The sequence below is a fragment of the Manis pentadactyla genome, chromosome 12 (genome assembly GCF_030020395.1).
Source record: "Manis pentadactyla isolate mManPen7 chromosome 12, mManPen7.hap1, whole genome shotgun sequence".
NCBI classification, from domain to species: Eukaryota; Metazoa; Chordata; class Mammalia; order Pholidota; family Manidae; genus Manis; species Manis pentadactyla.
The window spans coordinates 1,089,069-1,106,576 of record NC_080030.1 but is presented as its reverse complement, the minus strand read 5'-3'; the positions used below and the strand labels follow the sequence as shown (position 1 = coordinate 1,106,576).

The 17,508-nt window shown below is 66.8% G+C and overlaps 1 protein-coding gene across 8 annotated transcripts in view; it reads left to right on the top strand.

Moving 5' to 3' along the window:
- SBNO2 (strawberry notch homolog 2) overlaps positions 1-16,380 on the top strand; it is a 47,545-nt gene extending 31,165 nt beyond the window's left edge. For 5 of the 8 annotated variants that reach the window (XM_057489595.1, XM_057489594.1, XM_057489598.1 and 2 more), the window contains 28 exons: positions 1,094-1,255; positions 3,477-3,560; positions 3,806-3,902; positions 4,155-4,309; positions 4,386-4,519; positions 4,608-4,698; positions 4,775-4,918; positions 6,515-6,632; positions 6,966-7,071; positions 7,360-7,513; positions 8,334-8,510; positions 8,936-9,033; positions 9,727-9,809; positions 10,460-10,648; positions 10,893-11,062; positions 11,489-11,620; positions 12,185-12,320; positions 12,443-12,555; positions 12,661-12,732; positions 12,817-12,925; positions 13,142-13,216; positions 13,310-13,453; positions 14,215-14,309; positions 14,390-14,482; positions 14,566-14,697; positions 14,855-14,931; positions 15,026-15,216; positions 15,506-16,380. In XM_057489595.1, the coding sequence (XP_057345578.1) occupies positions 1,094-1,255; positions 3,477-3,560; positions 3,806-3,902; positions 4,155-4,309; positions 4,386-4,519; positions 4,608-4,698; positions 4,775-4,918; positions 6,515-6,632; positions 6,966-7,071; positions 7,360-7,513; positions 8,334-8,510; positions 8,936-9,033; positions 9,727-9,809; positions 10,460-10,648; positions 10,893-11,062; positions 11,489-11,620; positions 12,185-12,320; positions 12,443-12,555; positions 12,661-12,732; positions 12,817-12,925; positions 13,142-13,216; positions 13,310-13,453; positions 14,215-14,309; positions 14,390-14,482; positions 14,566-14,697; positions 14,855-14,931; positions 15,026-15,216; positions 15,506-16,233 (4,059 nt within the window). In that variant the 3' untranslated portion in view covers positions 16,234-16,380. Of the gene's footprint in view, positions 1-1,093; positions 1,256-3,476; positions 3,561-3,805; positions 3,903-4,154; positions 4,310-4,385; positions 4,520-4,607; positions 4,699-4,774; positions 4,919-6,514; positions 6,633-6,965; positions 7,072-7,359; positions 7,514-8,333; positions 8,511-8,935; positions 9,034-9,726; positions 9,810-10,459; positions 10,649-10,892; positions 11,063-11,488; positions 11,621-12,184; positions 12,321-12,442; positions 12,556-12,660; positions 12,733-12,816; positions 12,926-13,141; positions 13,217-13,309; positions 13,454-14,214; positions 14,310-14,389; positions 14,483-14,565; positions 14,698-14,854; positions 14,932-15,025; positions 15,217-15,311 lie in introns of all 8 variants that reach the window. The other 3 variants (XM_057489597.1, XM_057489600.1, XM_057489596.1) reach the window with 2 other exon arrangements.
- The last annotated feature ends 1,128 nt before the right edge of the window (positions 16,381-17,508 follow it).

The window sequence follows — 17,508 nt, the reverse complement described above, 5'->3', positions numbered from 1 at the left end:
AGCCACCTCTGCTGTGCCTTCGGGCCCAAGTTGGCGCATCATGGTGGGCTCCCCCTAGGTGTCTCCTCCTCCCCAGTGCGCTTGCATCTCGGGCCTGTCCCGAGACCCCCACCCCTGTCAGCCCTGCCCCATCCCCTCCCCTTCCCCTGGTCAGTAGGATACATCCCTGCACACCAGCTGCCCGGCCCTGCCCTCGAGGCCTGCACAGGCGAGTGGGGTAAAAGGTACCCGGCGTCTGGGTCCCCTGGCAGCTCTCCCGGCTCACAGCGTGGCCTTGGCCAAGCTGCTGGCACCCCCTGCTTAGGACACACCCCCACTGACCGGTCTGAAAGGTGCCAGGATCAGACGTCGGCATGCCAGGCCCCACCCCCCCACCCCGTGGGGTGGCTTAGGGCTGCTTCACGCCCCTGATCTGGTCCTGCACCCTCCCAGCTCCGGGGCTCCCAGGGTCCCTGTCTGCAGAAGTGCCCCCCACATGCCAGGTGCTTGGCCGGGGAGGGCAGGCGGCATGGGGACCCAGTGCCGACACTGATTTCCTTTGAGCGCATGCTCACAGGCTGTGACCTCTGCAGCAGAGGCGTGGAGCCCTGAGTCGTGACCCCTGCACTGGGGAGGGGCCGGGGAAAGCCCAGGGCGACTGCCACCTGCTCATGGTGTCACCTGAGTGAGGTCTGCCTTCCCATGCCCCTGTCCTGTCAGGGCAGCGCTGTGTATGCAGTTCTCGTGCTGCACGCCTCAGCACTTAGCTTGTGTGGGTCAGTGTTCTCAGAGAGCTCCGTCTGCACCCAGCACCATTACCCGGTTTCATAACGTTCCATTTCCCTGAAGCCGCCTATCCCCATGAGCAGTCACCCCACCGCCTCCTCAGCCGTCACCCACGGGCCCACATTCTGTCCATGGCTTCACCTGCTGTGCACGTGTCACAGAAAAGGGGTCACACTGTGTGGCCTTCTGTGTGTGGTGTCTCACCGTGCCGTGTGGTCAGGGTCCGTCCCCGTGGAGTGTGGGTCACTCTCGTATGGCCAGGGCCCACTGTGCGCACCTGTCTGGGCAGGGCGGGTGCCCGCTGCCCCTCACCCAGCCTGCCTTCCAGGACGCCCCGTACCTCGACGACCTGTCCAACGCCTCCCTCTTCTCCTCGTCCGTGGACTCCCTCTCGGACATCGCAGACACGCCCGACTTCCCACACGCTGACAGCCTCAGCCAGGTGCCCACCATCTGGGATGTGAGCACCGGTCCCTCCACCCACGACAAGGTCAGCAAGCCCCGCGGCCTCCATGCCACGGCTGTCCCTGGGCCCCGACCCCAGCTGCTGATGAGGTCGTGGGCTGGGCTTCTCACCTCTCCTCTGGGGCCCAGGAAGTGTAGGGGCTGGGTGGGGGCCCTTTGTGAGAAGTCCTGTGCTGACCATCCTCCCCGGCTGCTCCCGGAGGCTCCATGGCCACCACGTACTCGGCAGGCGCCTTCACCAAGGAAGGAGCTGTAAGGGCTTCCGGTACTGGTTCTCGTCTGGCAATCCCGCCCTTGGGACACTGGCGATGTCTGGAGACCTTTGTGGGAGCCCCTGGCATCAGGGGGGCAGGGGCCCAGGATGTTGCTCGTGCCCCACAGTGCCTAGGACACAGTCTCCCCCAGAGAATGACCCGGCCCCAAATGTCCACAGACCAAGATGGGGACCCCGAACCAGGGAAACGTGGCTTGGGACACAGACGCGTGGCAGGGATGAGGGCTGGAGGGGGAAGCAGCAGGTGTGAAGGCCCTGTGGGGGAGCTGGCCTGAGGGGCTCCTGGGTCAGCACAGGGCCGAGTGCCCGCCAAGAGGGAGCCCAGGGCACGAGGCCGACAGCTGGCGTCGGGTCTCAGGGTATCCCGGTGCAGCAGGCAGCTCCCAGCCAGCTTCCTGCAGAGCAGAGGGCGCGGGTCGTTCCCTGAAGCTCCTCCTGCAGGAGGTGGCAGGGCTGGGGTTGAGGTGAGGCCAGCCTGGGGCATCCCGGGTCAGCAGGGTCTCAGGTGTGCCAGGCCCAGAAGTGAGCGTGTTCCTAGGACTGGGCAGCGGGACTTTGTGCATGGGAGGCAGTGCCTGGCACCCCATCCGGGCCTTTCTGCTGGGAGAGAAGCTCCTAGCCTTTGGGATCCAGAATGCTACTCAAGGCCAGGGTTGGAGACATGGCTGGGGGCCCAGGGCGCCGGGGAGCGGCCCCTCTGTCCGCCAGCCGGGGGGCCCTGCAGGCAGCACACGCCCGCCCAGCTGCCTCGGCTCTGCAGCGCCCTTGCCTGTGCCTAGCCAGCGCTCCTGGCCACCAGTGCCCCGCTCCTCGTGGGGGCCTGTGGGCTAGGCGCCCGCGTGGGACAGTGAGAGGGCAGCCGGATTCCAAGTCCGCACCCTGCTGCCCACCTGCCCGCCAGCAACCCTGACTCAGCCTTCCAGGAACCTGGGTCCATGGCTGGTTGGTTGTTTTTGTTAATTCAGAAGAAAAAAGGGAGTGGAAATTGAGTATAGGTTTCTGACCTCCCTGTACATCACTTTCTGTTTTATTTTCTTTTTAAAAACCTTTGGCCATGTTCTCAGCCTTTGGAAACAGCAGAAGTCGTGAAAAGAGTCTTGTTTCCACAGACCGAGTCCCCAGGGGCCTCTTGTTGCCCTGAGGCCAGAATGGCGCACTCGCTCAGGAGGGATGCCGGCCCTGGGGTCTGGGAGTCCGTGTGGGGACAGGGTCCGGGAGGGGTCTCTCTGTCATCTTCCATGCCTGTGGCTTTTAGGATGTTCCTATCACAAACTTTACTTTTCCAAGAGTGTGTGCTGGAGTTGCAGACCTAGCTGGGACCCTGCCCTGTCCTCACCGTGTGCCCGGGGGCAGAGTGGTCACCACAGCCGGGCTGTGTGGACACTCCCTGGGGTGGGAAGGGGGAGGACCAGGTCCTGTGCTGGCCTGACCTCAGGCTCTGGAGCTCCGCCTGCCGCAGCTCAGCCCTCCTGGGTGAGACTCCTGGGCGGCCGACCTCTCCAGGGGGGGCCGTGTCCCTGCCCACATAGTCCTATACAAGCCGGAGCTCTGGCGGGTTCACCCCAGAGGAGCCGCCTCCCTGGGGGCTGAACTGGGCCCCAGGAACTGAATGAAGCCAGTCAGGGGGAGACAGGTGTGCCCACCACACCAGGTCCAGGTCCCAGCGTTGGGCGGCTGGGTCTGCGGGGCGCCAGTCCCCACCTGCCTAGCCTAGGACAGTCCTGCTGGCTCTCGACCCACCTCAGGCGGGTGGGGCCCTGCGCACAGTGGGTCTCTGCCAGCAGTCCCCACAGAGGCCTGCCCTTGGCCTAGACCTTGAAGGGCAGGGGGCTACGGTTCAGCAGAACAAGCCAGGCAGGCGGCGGGAGGGCAGCAGGGAGAGCCCCGCGGCTGGCAAGGGCCCCTGGGGGCACTCTCTCCCTGTCTCTGGCCTGTGGGCTCACGTTCACCCTTCCCGCCCCCACCCCTCCAGCTGTTCCTGCCCAGTGGCCCATTTCCAGGTCTCGAGGACCCTGTGACCTCGCTCTCCAGCACCCCTCTTCTCGTCAGCTACCAGGTGAGCCGGGTGCTGCCCCAGCAGTGGGTGCCTGCTCTTCCTGGGAAGGAGAGGGCCACTCGCACTCAGGCACCTGCCTACAGGCGGGGAACCCGAGGCCCCGAAGGTGCCACATGGGCAGGGGGCGGGGGGCGACTCTCCCCTCCTCTGAGTCACTGCGCGGGCAGGTGCACCAGGCTCCTGCCCCGGGGAGGCTGGGCAGGCTGGGCGGGTGGGACTGTGCCCTGATGGTGTGCTGCCACCAGGCTCAGAGTCAGCCCGAGGAGGAGGACGAGGCGGAGGAGGATGAGGCGGAGGAGCTGGGCCACGCGGAGACCTACGCGGACTATGTGCCGTCCAAGTGTGAGTGCAGCGCTGCCCCGCCCCCCAGGGGAGCCCCTGCTGGCGCACCCCGGCCCATGCAGCCGTCCCCCGCCGCTTTAGGAGCGGAGCTGTCCAGTCACACGCCCTTCCCGAGAAGCCTGAGGCGGTGCCCACCCCCCACCCCGACCCCCGCACCCTCCCAGGAGCGTCCCCCTGCACATCCTGCCTGCCTGCAGCCCACCAAGACCCCCCCCAGCCACGCCCTGATCTGTCCTGGTCACACCCTTGCAGCCAAGATCGGCAAGCAGCACCCAGACCGCGTGGTGGAGACCAGCACGCTGTCCAGCGTCCCCCCGCCGGACATCACCTACAGCCTCGCTCTGCCCACTGCAGACAGCGACACCCTGTCGGCCCTGCAGCTGGAGGCCATCACCTATGCCTGCCAGGTAACCCACGCCTCCCACCAGGGCTGCGCAGCGTGGGGGACCCGCCAGGCCCTGACCGCGTCCCCTGGCCCCACAGCAACACGAGGTCCTGCTCCCCAGCGGGCAGCGGGCCGGCTTCCTCATCGGCGACGGCGCAGGCGTGGGCAAGGGTCGCACGGTGGCGGGCATCATCCTGGAGAACTACCTGCGGGGCCGGAAGAAGTCCCTGTGGTGAGCGCCCAGCCCCGCACAGGAGGGGGAGGCCGGTGGCCCACGGCCGGCGGGGAGGGGTCCGCGACACCCACGCCTGTGCCTCCAGGTTTAGCGTCTCCAACGACCTCAAGTACGACGCGGAGCGAGACCTGCGGGACATCGACGCCCAGAGCATCGCCGTGCACGCCCTGAGCAAGGTGGGTGGGGGTGCACGCCCCGGGGGAGGGTCGGGGCCGTGGGCTGTGCCCCCACGTCGCCCCTCTTCTCCCCCAGATCAAGTATGGCGACAACACTACCTCAGAGGGCGTGCTCTTCGCCACCTACTCTGCCCTGATCGGGGAGAGCCAGGCAGGTGGGCAGCACCGCACACGGATCCGGCAGATCCTGGAGTGGTGCGGGGAGGCCTTCGATGGCGTGGTATCCTGGCCGCAGGCTGAGCAGGGGAGGCGGAGGAGGGGCAGGGGGCGGGAGCAGCCGAGAAGGACCTCCAGGCGGGGGTTGGACGGGTCAGGAGGCTGCAAGTGGTGGCGACTGTTGCCTGTCCTCCTTGGTGGAGCTGTCCTGGTACAGGCTGGGGTGGGGTGGCCGTGACACGGTGGGGAGCGAGGTGGGGTGGGTGGGATGGCCAGGGCGGGGAGGGCTTGGCTGATGGACATTTGGGGGGCCCGGCACATCCTCTCTGCCCACCTGCTGGTGCAGCCAAGGTATGGGCAGGGAGGCACCTGGAAAAAAGCCCCAGGACCGCAGAAATTTCTCTTTGCCTCCTCTCTGAAAATGTAAATAACTTTGTCTTCTGATGCTACCAAGCTGCAGAGAAGCCAAGTCCAGGAAAGGGTGAGGCACAGTAGGCCTTGCTCACTAACACACTTAAAGCAAGGGCGGGGCCTTCCTGGGCTGGCACGCCAGCTGGCACCTGTTTTGGGGTTACCGGCTTCGGGGGTGTCTGCTCTGGTGCGTCTAGAGGGCTCTGGGCTGCAGGCGTCATGGGAACCCGCCCTTGGTGCGCACAGCCGCCTCCCCGGTCGGTGCTGGGGCACCCCAGTGGGACTAGCAAGTCCCCCCAGCACCCCGTCCTGCCCAGGGTATCCACGCTGCCACTTCCCTGTCTCCGGGGCATTCTGGTCGCTCCGAGCCCCTGTATTGGAGGGTGCCGTCTCCCCTTTATTGCCTTCTCCAAAACTGTTCTCACAAGGGCCCACGCCCAGCCCTCTCCGGGAGTCCCCTGCCTCTGGTCTCAGTCACAGGTAAGAGGCACCTGGGCTGCGTGTGCTTTCAGTTCACCTGGGCGAGTTTACGGGGCCGCTGTCCAGTCAGCCACTGGCTTTGGTGCAGGTCAGCACCCATTTGCCATGAGGAGAAACCCACAGTCACTGGGGGCACCTCACAACCTGAGGCAGATGACAGCATATTTTAAAAAAAGCATTAGCATCCTATCCCAAGGGACTGGGCGCCGAGCACCAGACCTGGTTTCTGCAGGCCTTTTTTGTGCACGCATCGCGAGTCTGTGTGCACACGTAGGCATCGATCTGTTCCATTTTTAAGGAGCTTCCTGAGAAGCATGTTTGCCTTTGAGTTGCTTTTGTCCCCTTAAAATATTAACTTTCTGCACCTTCTCGTTTATTTCTTCGGTATTGTTTGTACAACGGGGTCATCCCAGACTTAAACACACCTGTGAGAAGTATCACAGGGGAGGCCCAGGACCCTCACCCGGCTCCCTGAGGGGACCGGTCACAGCCCACCCTGCTTACCGGGGGGCCCCCTCTCCCTCCTCACGGGCGTGTGTGTCTGTGTCAGCACTGTGTTGAAGGGTCTCGCCGCACACCACGTACCGTCAGCAGGTGCGGGGGCCCTAGAGGCAGTTTCCACCTGCCCTGGTAGCCTCAAATACTCTGCGGCCAGATACCCCCACCCCAGGTGCCTCGTCAAGTTCCCCCCACCAGGAAGGGGGTTCCTGGGTCATGGGACGAGCTGGGGACCCACTTTCCAGAACAGTCCTTAACCCCACCACACCAGATTGTGTTTGACGAGTGCCACAAAGCCAAGAACGCCAGCTCCACCAAGATGGGCAGGGCCGTGCTGGACCTGCAGAACAAGCTGCCCCTGGCCAGGGTGGTGTATGCCAGCGCCACCGGTGAGGGCCTTGGGGGCTGTGGGCGTGGGGTGCCTGACCTGACCGCATGCGCCCCGTCGGCGACATCTGCCCTACCACAGCCGTGGGGCCTCCCACACACCACCAGTGCCTTGCCCGTTTGCCCCTTCCGCTTCTTGGGCTGGGGTACCTGGCAGCCTGGCCCAGATGCGGGGCCTTGCCTCTGCCAAACGGCTTTAGCCCCTCGGCACCCTGGCTGTGTGGGCTTCCCTGAGAGCCTCAGGCCCGGGACCTGCCTGAGGCCGTTTCTGGGGCTGTGTCCGGCAGCTTCCATGTCTGGGTTGGGGGAGCTGACAGCGATTCCCCAACCGCCAGGTGCCTCCGAGCCCCGGAACATGATCTACATGAGCCGCCTGGGCATCTGGGGCGAGGGCACACCCTTCCGCACCTTCGAGGAGTTCCTGCACGCCATCGAGAAGAGGTGAGCATCCTCCCCTGCCCGTGATGCGGGCGTGCGGGGTGCCCCTGCTCCCCACTCCGCCCTCCTGCACCACAGGGATCATAAAAGGTAACCCCATCCTCTCCCTGCTTTCCTGAAATGCTCAGCACCCCCTCGGCCCAGGCAGATGAGAGCTCAGGGCCTTTGCATCGCTCTCCCCTCACCCTGCACCTGGCCAGGGCTCAGCTCTGGGTGTCAGCCCACTGACACCCATAAGCCGTTGCTCAGGGGCACCCCAGCAGTGCTCAGACGGCTTTGTCTCCACTGCAGGGGTGTGGGCGCCATGGAGATCGTGGCCATGGACATGAAGGTCAGCGGCATGTACATCGCACGCCAGCTCAGCTTCTCTGGCGTCACCTTCCGCATTGAGGAGATTCCGCTGGCCCCTGCCTTCGAGTGCATCTACAACCACGCAGCCCTGCTGGTGAGTGGGTGACCCGGGGTCTCTGACGGTGGGCACACTGCGTTTCCCGTCGGTTACGCCCCTGCCACCTTCAGTGCCTGTCCTGAGGATGCCGCGGGGCGTGTCGGGTTAAAGGCAGCAGGATGCTGCCGGCCCAGCTGCTGGGGTCCCGGGCTGGAGCCCAGGGCTTTAGTTCATCTCTGCAACAACAGAAACGGGGCTGGGCCCGCCTCCTCGCTTACAGTCTCACCAGCATTATGCCCCCAGGCCATGCGTGACCCAGAGCGTGGGGTCACTTGTGGAGCCCACATCTCTGCCCCATGGCTCAGCCCTCGTCATCTTGGCTTGTCTGTCCACGTGCGGACGGTTCTTGTCTGTCAGACCCACCCACTTGAGGCAAGCCCCAGCCCTGCCCATGGAGTGGGTGGTCTCCTTAGCTCAGACCAGGTGGGGTCTCCCCATTGCTGCTGACGTGGGGCCCTGCTGCACACCATGAGGCCGAGCAGCGTCCCCGGCCCCACCCCCTCACGCTGGGGACTCCCCCATCGCGACAACCACAGATGTCCCTAGACACCGCCCAGTATCCGTGGGGCAGCACCTCCTCCGGGGAGGCCCCTGGTCTAAAGCATCAAGAGTTGGGTGCCTGCGGGCACAAGGCCGCCCCCACGGGCGGGTGTCCCTCTGGACCACGGCCTTGCCAGCACCACCGCCTTCTGTTTTTTCAGTGTTTCCGGGACCCAGGCACGGGCTGGGACCCCCTCAACCCCAGATCCCAGCAGGGTGGGGGCTGGCAGGCCTGGGGCGCAGGCAGCCGCGAGCTCAGCCTGTCGTGTCGTTGCAGTGGGCCGAGGCCCTGGGCGTGTTCCGGCAGGCGGCCGACTGGATCGGCCTGGAGTCACGGAAGGCCCTGTGGGGCCAGTTCTGGTCGGCACACCAGCGCTTCTTCAAGTACCTGTGTGTGGCCGCCAAGGTGCGCCGGCTGGTGGAGCTGGCCCAGGAGGAGCTGGCCCGCGACAAGGTGAGCTGGCGGCGGTGGCCGGGCCAGTGGGGCCGGTGGGGCCCGGGGCCTGCTAGGTGCGCCAGGACCCCTGCATCCTGTGACTGCTCGAGGGCACGTGGCTGGCCGGTGCAGAGGACAGGGTGTGGGAGCAGTCACGCTGAGGCCGGATCTGAGCCCCCAGCAGGCGCAGGCCCCTGTGGCTGGGCTGGCACATCCCCAGAAGGAATGGGACGGGGGCCTGGGCAGAGGGGAGTCGGCGGTTACGGCAGGCCCGAGGTGCTGCTGGCTGCAGGGTGTGTTGCGGGTGGCCGTGGCTGCACTGGGGGCCCAGGAGAAGTGGGCCGACTCCTGGCTGCCAGGGCGGTACTCAGGGCCCTGGGCCTCGCCATGGGCCCCTCTGGAGCCCCAGGCTTCCTGCCTCGGCTCACCCCCAGTCCCCACAGTGTGTGGTCATCGGACTGCAGTCCACAGGCGAGGCGCGCACCCGGGAGGTGCTGGATGAGAAGGAAGGGCAGCTCGATTGCTTCGTCTCGGCCGCAGAGTGAGTGGTGCCCTGCCCAGGGGAGGGTGGACGTGCACATCTGCCAAGAGCCAGCAACCGCCCTCAGACCCCTAAGGCCCAGGTCCAGCCTTAAAGCCAGGAAGACTGAGCCTGTTACCCCCGGGCTCCAAGGATGCTGGCCCAGGGTCCTGGGACTTACAGCAAGGCTTCCAGGCACCTGCCCCCGATGTGGTTACCATGCTGTCTCAAGGACTGTGTGGACTTTAGGGACTGGCCTTCTAGCTCCCCAAAGCGCCCGGCCTCTTGCCAGGGTGGGGGCAGGGCACCCCAGCCCAAGCGAGGGTACCCCCGCCATGCGGCCCAGCACCTTCTCTAGGAAGCCACCCCCACTCTCCCACCTGTATCCTGCAGAGGTGGTCAGCCCGAGCCGCAGATCCACAGGCCCAGGGGTGGCGGGAGCCCCATGCGGCCCCCCCACCCCATGCCCTGTCCATAGCAGCAAAACCGCTCCCGCTGTGCAGGTCAGGACCCTGCCCCCATGTCCTCACAGCTCCCGCCCCCCTCTGAGCGCCTGCAGCGAGACCCCTGACTCAGGCCTGCCCTCAGGACCCCCGTGTTGGACATCCTCTTCCCCAGAGCAAAGCCACGCACAGGACCGGCTCTATGGCAGGCCTCCCAGCCAGACGGCACGAGCCGCCTGATAGTGAGAGGGCACTCTGTTGTCACCTGCAGGGGCGTCTTTCTGTCACTAATTCAGAAGCACTTTCCTTCAACCAAGAGGAAGCGGGAGAGAGGTGCAGGCAGTAAGAGGAAGCGTGAGTGCCTGCCCACCTCTGGCCTGTGGCTTGTGGCCCTCCTGGGCCTCCCTCCCATCCTTGCTGGTCACCGCTGAGCTGTGCCCTCTGCTGCTCCTGCTGGGCCACATGGAACCTCCCTAAGGAGGCCTGACCCCTGACCCCTGTACTTCCAGAGTAGCCCTAGAGGCCCAGGCACCCCTTTCCCTCATCCCAGGCTCCCCCACAGAAGGGACCCGGGGAGGTCAGAAGACACCAGGGCCCACCAGGCACAGGGCCCGCCCAGCTCCCCCAGGTCACACAGCCAGGCCAGGGGCCGAGAGCCCAGGGGTCCAGTGCCGCTGCCCCCACGTCTGGGACCAGCCTTCAGGGCGTCCCGGTCGGCGGCAGTGTCCCCAGGCCCCTGGGTTGGCCCTTCCAGCAGGACGGCCTTGTGAGACTCTATGTGCAGCCTTCCCAGGGGCACCAGAGCCACACCCGAGTTGGTGCTCCCTCACGCCACGCCCCTGCCAACTGCAGCACCCAGACCAGTCGAAACCCAGGCACGACGTCCCGGCACACGGACCTGGCCCCAGACTGCCCCGCTCCCTGCTTCTGCAGTTGCCACGAGCCGGGGCCACAGGACGGAGGAGTAGGGCAGTGCCGCGGTGACGCCTGGCTCCCCCGTGCAGGGCGGCCGCGGGGCCGAGGGGCCAAGGCGGCCAGGCTGATGTGTGAGGCGGCGGGCGTGATCCGCATCAGCGACGACAGCAGCACCGAGTCGGACGCCGGCCTGGACAGCGACTTCCACTCCTCCCCCGAGTCCCTGGATGACGACGTGGTCATCGTGGATGCCGTGGGGCTCCCCACCGATGACCGTGGTGAGGCCCGTGGCCCGGCGTTTCCCTGCTCTATAGCCGGGGCAGGCGGGCTGGCTGGGAGGGGAGGTCGGGGCCGCGCGGCCAGGCAGAGCCTGTTCGCAGAGTGATCTGGGGTGGGGGAGAGTGTGCCTGGCCCCAGCACCCCCAGACCTTCCGGTCTTGGAGGGCCCAGGGCTTGGGGCCACTGCGCGTGGGGCTGTGGCAGGCGGCCCGGACAGTCTCCCCTGACCCTCCGGCCCTGCAGGCCCCCTTGGTCCCCCGCAGCGGGACCTCAACGGCCCCGGCGTCCTGGAACGCGTTGAGCGGCTGAAGCAGGACCTGCTGACCAAGGTCCGGATGCTGGGCCGGGAGCTGCCCGTCAACACCCTGGATGAGCTCATCGACCAGCTTGGGGGCCCTGAGTGCGTGGCTGAGGTAAGCGCCAAGGGGCAGCAGACATGCGCCCGCCGCCCCCCTGTGCCGCCCCCAGCCCTGCCCAGCACAGCAACGGGGAGGCCGGCTTGCTGGTGGGTCCTCCTCCCTTAGCCACCGCCCTCTGGCCCAGCTGCGTACCCACCTTGCCCACATATTCTGTGTGCCCTGGGCACCCAGGCACTTGCCCATCCCCCTCCCACCCTCACACCTATTTCCTGGGTGCCCGTTGGGTGCCTCCTGAGATCCTGCGTTGGCCCCAAGCAGTGGTTTACAGTAAGGGACTTGGGAGCTCTGAGTATCTCTGCTGCTTGCCCTGTAGGCAGCCCTGGCCCCGCCACACCCAGGAGCCCTGGGGGCACATGGGGAAATGGGGATGCCCTCTGGGCAGCCATGCTGGCTACCAGCCTGTCCCCTTGACCTGCACAGATGACCGGCAGGAAGGGCCGCGTGGTATCCAGGCCTGACGGGACAGTGGCCTTTGAGTCTCGGGCGGAGCAGGGCCTCTCCATTGACCACGTGAACCTCAGGGAGAAGGAGCGCTTCATGAGCGGGGAGAAGGTGGGGTGGGGCATGGGGAGAAGGTGGGGTGCAGGTAGGGGGGCCTGAGGGAGTGGGGGCCATGGGGCAGGCATGGTCTATGGGGAGAAGTGGGGGCCATGGGGCTGGGCAGGAGTGAGTGCAGAGGTGGGGGACCCCTGGCCAGGTGGGGAGGTAAGGAGAAGGGATTCGTGGGTGGCTGTGTCTCCAGTATCCGGTAGCCCCCATGTGCAGGTGCACACAGGGGAAGAGGAGTGTGCCAGCCCTGGGGCCAGGGTAGGTGCAGGGGTCCTCAGCGGCCACCCCAGCCCCTCACGGTGTCTGTGGGTTGTGTGCACGCCTGTCCGTGGGTACCCATGTGTGCAGGTGTGTGAATACCGCGTGAGTGTGTGGGTGCGCTCCCGCTCGAGCAGCCCCACCCTCTGCCAGCACCTGCCAGCCCACCTGGCACCTTAGAGCCGAAAGGGCTGACTCACTGCGCGTCACCAGAATCACACCGGGCGACCAGAGCAGGCGGGGTGCAGGGGGGTGAGGAGGAGCGGGCGGCGACCAGCCTGCCGACCGACCCCCACCGGGCCCCCCCAGCTTGTGGCCGTCATTTCCGAGGCCTCTAGCTCCGGCGTCTCCCTCCAAGCCGACCGGCGGGTCCGGAACCAGCGGCGGCGCGTCCACATGACTCTGGAGCTACCCTGGAGCGCGGACCGCGCCATCCAGCAGTTCGGTGAGCCCCGGCCCGGAGGTGCAGGGGTGGGGGGGCACCGGCCCAGCCTCGGCCCACCCCCGACCAGACCTGCCACAGTTCCCGGCCCCGGCTGGGTCCCTGAGGGCCGCCTCTGTCTCCAGGCCGGACCCACCGTTCCAACCAGGTCTCGGCGCCCGAGTACGTCTTCCTCATTTCAGAGCTGGCTGGCGAGCGCAGGTTCGCCTCCATTGTCGCCAAGCGGCTGGAAAGCCTGGTGAGCGGGCGAGCAGCAGGGCTGCCCAGGGAGGCTTCTGGGAGAGGAATGGGGGGTGGAACGCTGGGAGGCGCGCAGTGTGTGACGGGCCTCCGTCCTGGGCAGGGGGCTCTGACCCACGGGGACCGCCGTGCCACTGAGTCCCGCGACCTGAGCAAGTACAACTTTGAGAACAAGGTAAAGGGTGGGGTCCCAGGCTGGGAGAGGAGGGGTCCCTAAGGCAGAGCCCTCCCCTCCTGACCCCCGCACCTCTCCACTCAGTATGGCGCCCGGGCCCTCGGATGCATCCTCACCACCATCCTGAGCCAGACAGAGAACAAGGTGCCCCTGCCGAGGGGCTACCCTGGGGGGGACTCTGCCTTCTTCCGGGGTGAGCTGAGGGCATGGGGGTGGGGGGGTTCTCCCAGGGGGTGGCAGGGCAGCTGGGCCCCGAGCAGTTTGGGGTGCTGGGATCGGTAACTGGATTTGTGTCCAAAGACCCCTCCCCCCCACACCAAGGGGACACTGGTGGCAAGGGGGATGCCCCAGGGGCTTGGATGAGGGGCCGTGGGTGGAGGATTGTGAGCAAGGCCCTCCCTCCCCACAGACATGAAGCAGGGCCTGCTGTCTGTCGGCATCGGAGGGCGCGAGTCCAGGTCTGGCTGCCTGGACGTGGAGAAGGGTGAGTCCCCCAGCGCCTCCCAGGTGCGGCCCCTGGAGTGGGCAGGGCTCCCAGCACAGCTTGAGGCCCCCCTCCCTGCCCGCTCTCCCCCAGACTGCTCCATCACCAAGTTCCTGAACCGCATCCTGGGGCTGGAGGTGCACAAGCAGAACGCGCTGTTCCAGTACTTCTCGGACACCTTCGACCACCTCATCGAGGCGGACAAGAAGGAGGGCAAATACGACATGGGCATCCTGGGTGAGCACGCTGTGTCTGCCTGGCAGATGGGGAGACTAAGGCCTGTGCCGGGGCAAGCCACACCCCCACCAGGACAGGGGGCCTGGGGGTGGCCGGACCGGGGCGTCCGGGGACTCGGCCAGGCACAGCGGGCCGCCCAAGTGCTCCCTGTGGGGTGCCGTGGGTCTCCCTCTTGGGTGTCACCAGAGAACCAGAAGTTTCATTTAGGCGTAAAGCCCTCAACAGGGTGCTCGGTGCAGGGGAAGGAAGCCCACACCCGAGGCCCTCACCGAGAGGTGGCAGTCCCTCCTGAGAAGGGGCCAGTCAGTATTTCTTTCTTGCGGGGCTGGGCAGTCCCTGACTTCAACACAGCCGTGGTAGTGAAAGCACGGACGGGCCTAGGCAGCGTTCCAGGGAAACTTCATTCATCAAACCAGTGGTTGGTGTAGTTTCCGAGCCCCTATTGAATCATCCCCACAGCAGCTGTGCCAAGTGGGGGCACATTGTCTGTTGTCAGGCTTGGCGTGAGGGCCCAGCAGGTGGGGGGCATGGACCCCAGGCCACCAGACTGGAATGGGTGCTGGGCAGGCAGATGGTCTCTGCTGGGGAACCCTGTGCCATGCTGTCCCATGGGCTCCTCAGGTGTACCGGGGAACTTGGGAGCCCAGCACCTGGAGCCGCTGAGCCACATGTGGGCCTCTGGGTGTGCCGAGATCCGGTGAGGAGAAGCCTCACGGCCTCCAGGCCGGACCCAGCTCACCGCCATATGCCCTCCCTTGCAGACCTGGCTCCGGGCATCGATGAGATCTATGAGGAGAGCCAGCAGGTGTTCCTGGCCCCCGGGCACCCGCAGGACGGGCAGGTGGTCTTCTACAAGGTGAGCAGGAGCCGGCCCGGCTCACGCCCGCACCCCTGCTGCCCATCTGCCCCAGCCCTAACTTCCACGTGCCCTGGCAGATAAGCGTGGACCGCGGCCTCAAGTGGGATGAGGCGTATGCCAGGTCTCTGGAGCTGACAGGCGCCCACGATGGCTTCTACCTCTCCTACAAGGTGGGCGGCCCCGGGGCAGCGGTGCCGGTGCTGGGGCGGGGTCGGGAGGGGCGGCCGCCGGCCTCACACGCAGCCCTGCCCAGGTCCGCGGCAACAAGCCGAGCTGCCTGCTGGCGGAGCGGAACCGCGGCAAGCACTTCACCGTGTACAAGCCCAACGTGGGCCGCCAGAACCAGCCGGAGACCTTCGATAGCCTGTGCCGCAAGTTCCACCGGGTAGGAGCGGCCGCGCCGCGGCCGGTCAATGGAGGGGGGCGGAGCGCGGCACCAAGGGCAGGGCGAGCAGCCTGGGGCGCGCGGGGCCGGTTGGCCGCGCCGCGCCGGGAAGCCTGGGCCCACCGTCCGGGCGGCTCACGCGGCCACGCGTCCCCAGGTGACGGCGGAGGAGGCCCGGGAGCACTGGGAGCACAGCTACGCCCTCTCCCTGACACACTGCAGCCACACGGCGTGGTGAGGCCGCGGGCGGGGCGCGGGCGGGCACCTGGAGGGCCGGCGGGAGGCGGCGCGCGGGGCGGCCTGGCTGAGCGGAGCGTCCCCCGCGCAGGAACCGGCACTGCCGGCTGATGCAGGAGGGCAAGGACTGCGTGCAGGGCCTGCGGCTGCGGCACCACTACATGCTGTGCGGGGCCCTGCTGCGCGTGTGGGGCCGCATCGCCGCCGTCATGGCCGACGTCACCAGCAGCAGCTACCTGCAGATCGTGCGCCTCAAGACGAAGGACAAGAAGAAGCAAGTCGGTGAGCGCGCGCGTGGGTGCCCGCGGGGCGGGGGCGGGGCGGGCCTGCGCCCCAGGCCCCAACCCGACACCGGCTCCGCGCCCCCTCCCGGGCAGGCATCAAGATCCCCGAGGGCTGCGTGCGCCGGGTGCTGCAGGAGCTGCGGCTCATGGACGCGGACGTCAAGCGCAAGAACGCGCGCAGCCGGGCCTTCGCCGCGCCGCTGCCCGCCCTGCCCGCCCTGTGCCCGCTCGCACTGCCCTGCGGCCCCGGCGAGGTCCTGGACCTCACCTACAGCCCGCCCGCCCAGGCCTTCCCGCCGCCCTCGCCGTTCGCGTTCCCGCCGCCGCCACCGCTGCCCTGCGACCCCGCCCCCGTCCCGAGCGGCCTGCTGCCGGGCGCCGCGGGCCGCCCCACCGACCCTGCGGCCTCGGTGCATCAGGGCTGCGACATCAACTTCAAGGAGGTGCTGGAGGACATGCTGCGCTCCCTCAATGCCGCGCCGCCTGCGGAGCCCCCCGGCCCACTGGGCGCGGGCGCGGGGGGCGGGGGGGGCCCGGGGCGCCAGAGCGTCATCCGGTTCAGCTCCCCGTTCCCCAGCTCCTAGGCCGGGCCCCGCCCCTAGACAAACCTTATTTATCTGCAATACCGCGGCATGAACAGGCCCTCCTGCCGAGGCGGGGTGAGCGGAGCGACCCCCTGCCCGCCCCCCGAGGCCCCCGCTGCAGTGCCTTCCCGGCGTGCCTGGGCAGACCCCTCAGATGCCGCCGGCCCCCGTGTGCAGGTCCCCCTCAGGGCCCAGGGGCGAGGGGCCCGCCCTCTCCGTGCCTCTCCTCTGCGTCCCTCCAGGCCTGGGCGGGGCGCCTGGTCAGGCCAGAGCCCCTGAAATCCACAGAACTGGGTGGCCCCGAGAGCCGGAAACTCAGGAAACCCCGGGTGCTCAGGGCCCCGCCAGTGTCCAGGGGTGTGGGGGGGCTCTGTGGGGCAGACCCCCCCATTAATATATGCAATTCCCCTTCCCTGCTCTCTGCTCCCTAAATTATTGTCCTGCCGCCCCCACCCCCCAGGCCCCAGAATCTGCATGCAGAGCTGGTGGCCCCGGTGGCCCCTGGTCTGTATTTATGAAGAATTCACATGTATATATGTAAAGAGATCTTTTTTAAATATATGTGCCTTTTTACTACTTCCCCAGTTGTCTGCCACTCCAGTCCAAGTGAATTTGGCAGTGGTGCTTCTGTGTGTACCTTCCAGGAGGGGCACTTAGTGGGTAGCGAGGTCAGAGGGCAGCTGGTTGCATTACCTGTGCCCAGCCTGCAGCCGCGGCCGTCCGTCCTGGCCACAGCTCGCTCTCGGTCCCGAGGGCTCATGGTACTTACTGTGCCTGGCCATGTGGATGACTGGGGCCAGACACCCTTCCTGCAGGCCATTGTCCACTGGGTGGTCTCAGCACCGGCACAGCAGGCCCTCAGTCCCTGGATGGGCGGCACCAGGCTTGGCGTCTGGGGTCAGACAGTGGCTGCCTCCCACCAGCTTAGGTGGACCCTGCCTGGGACCTCGTCCTGGTGCAAGATCCCTAGCTGTACAGGTTGCCTCTGCCTGGGTTCCTCAGGTGTTGGACCCACCAGGCAGGGCAGCCCAGGGATGGGAGGACCCAAGAAGTGGTCCCAGGTAGAAGGCAGGAGGGGATACCAGACGCTTCCTGGAAGGGCCCCGGGGGGGCAAACCTGGCCCTGGTCCAGCAGGAGGCAAGACTAGTGGGCAGGAGACAGAAGGCCTAATGGGCAGCAAGTTCTCAGACCGGTTGCTGCAGCCCTTCCAGCACCTCCCTCTGCAGGCTTCCCACCCCCCTTCCCTGGGCTACTGGAGGGTCAGAGACACAGCCGCTGTCCAGCGGAGCCACTCCCCGCCCCCTGGTTCCCTTGAGCTACAGGCAGGCAGGGCCCGTGCCTCCCCACCCCCTGGGAACATGGACTGGAGCCAGTCTCCAGGGACCTCTTGGCTTCAGGCCATTTCCCACTGTTAGGGTGTGTGTGGGGTGACCTATAAACACCACCTCTGATTCTACCAGTTACAACTGTGTAGACAGGCCTGGGGCCCTGGCTCAGTGTCCACACCATCAGGCCAGTCTGTAAAACCAGCCCCACCGAACGTGGCTCTGTGCCCAGTTTGGCCCGATGCTCAGCCTCAGGTCCTCTTGGGCCTCCCACCTCAGCACACCAGTCAAGACCCAGCCCCAAGTCCCCAAGAAGCTGCCTCCGAACAGGCCAGCGCCCTGGCTGGTGGCTGGTAGCAGCCAGTCAGGGCAGTGCTTTC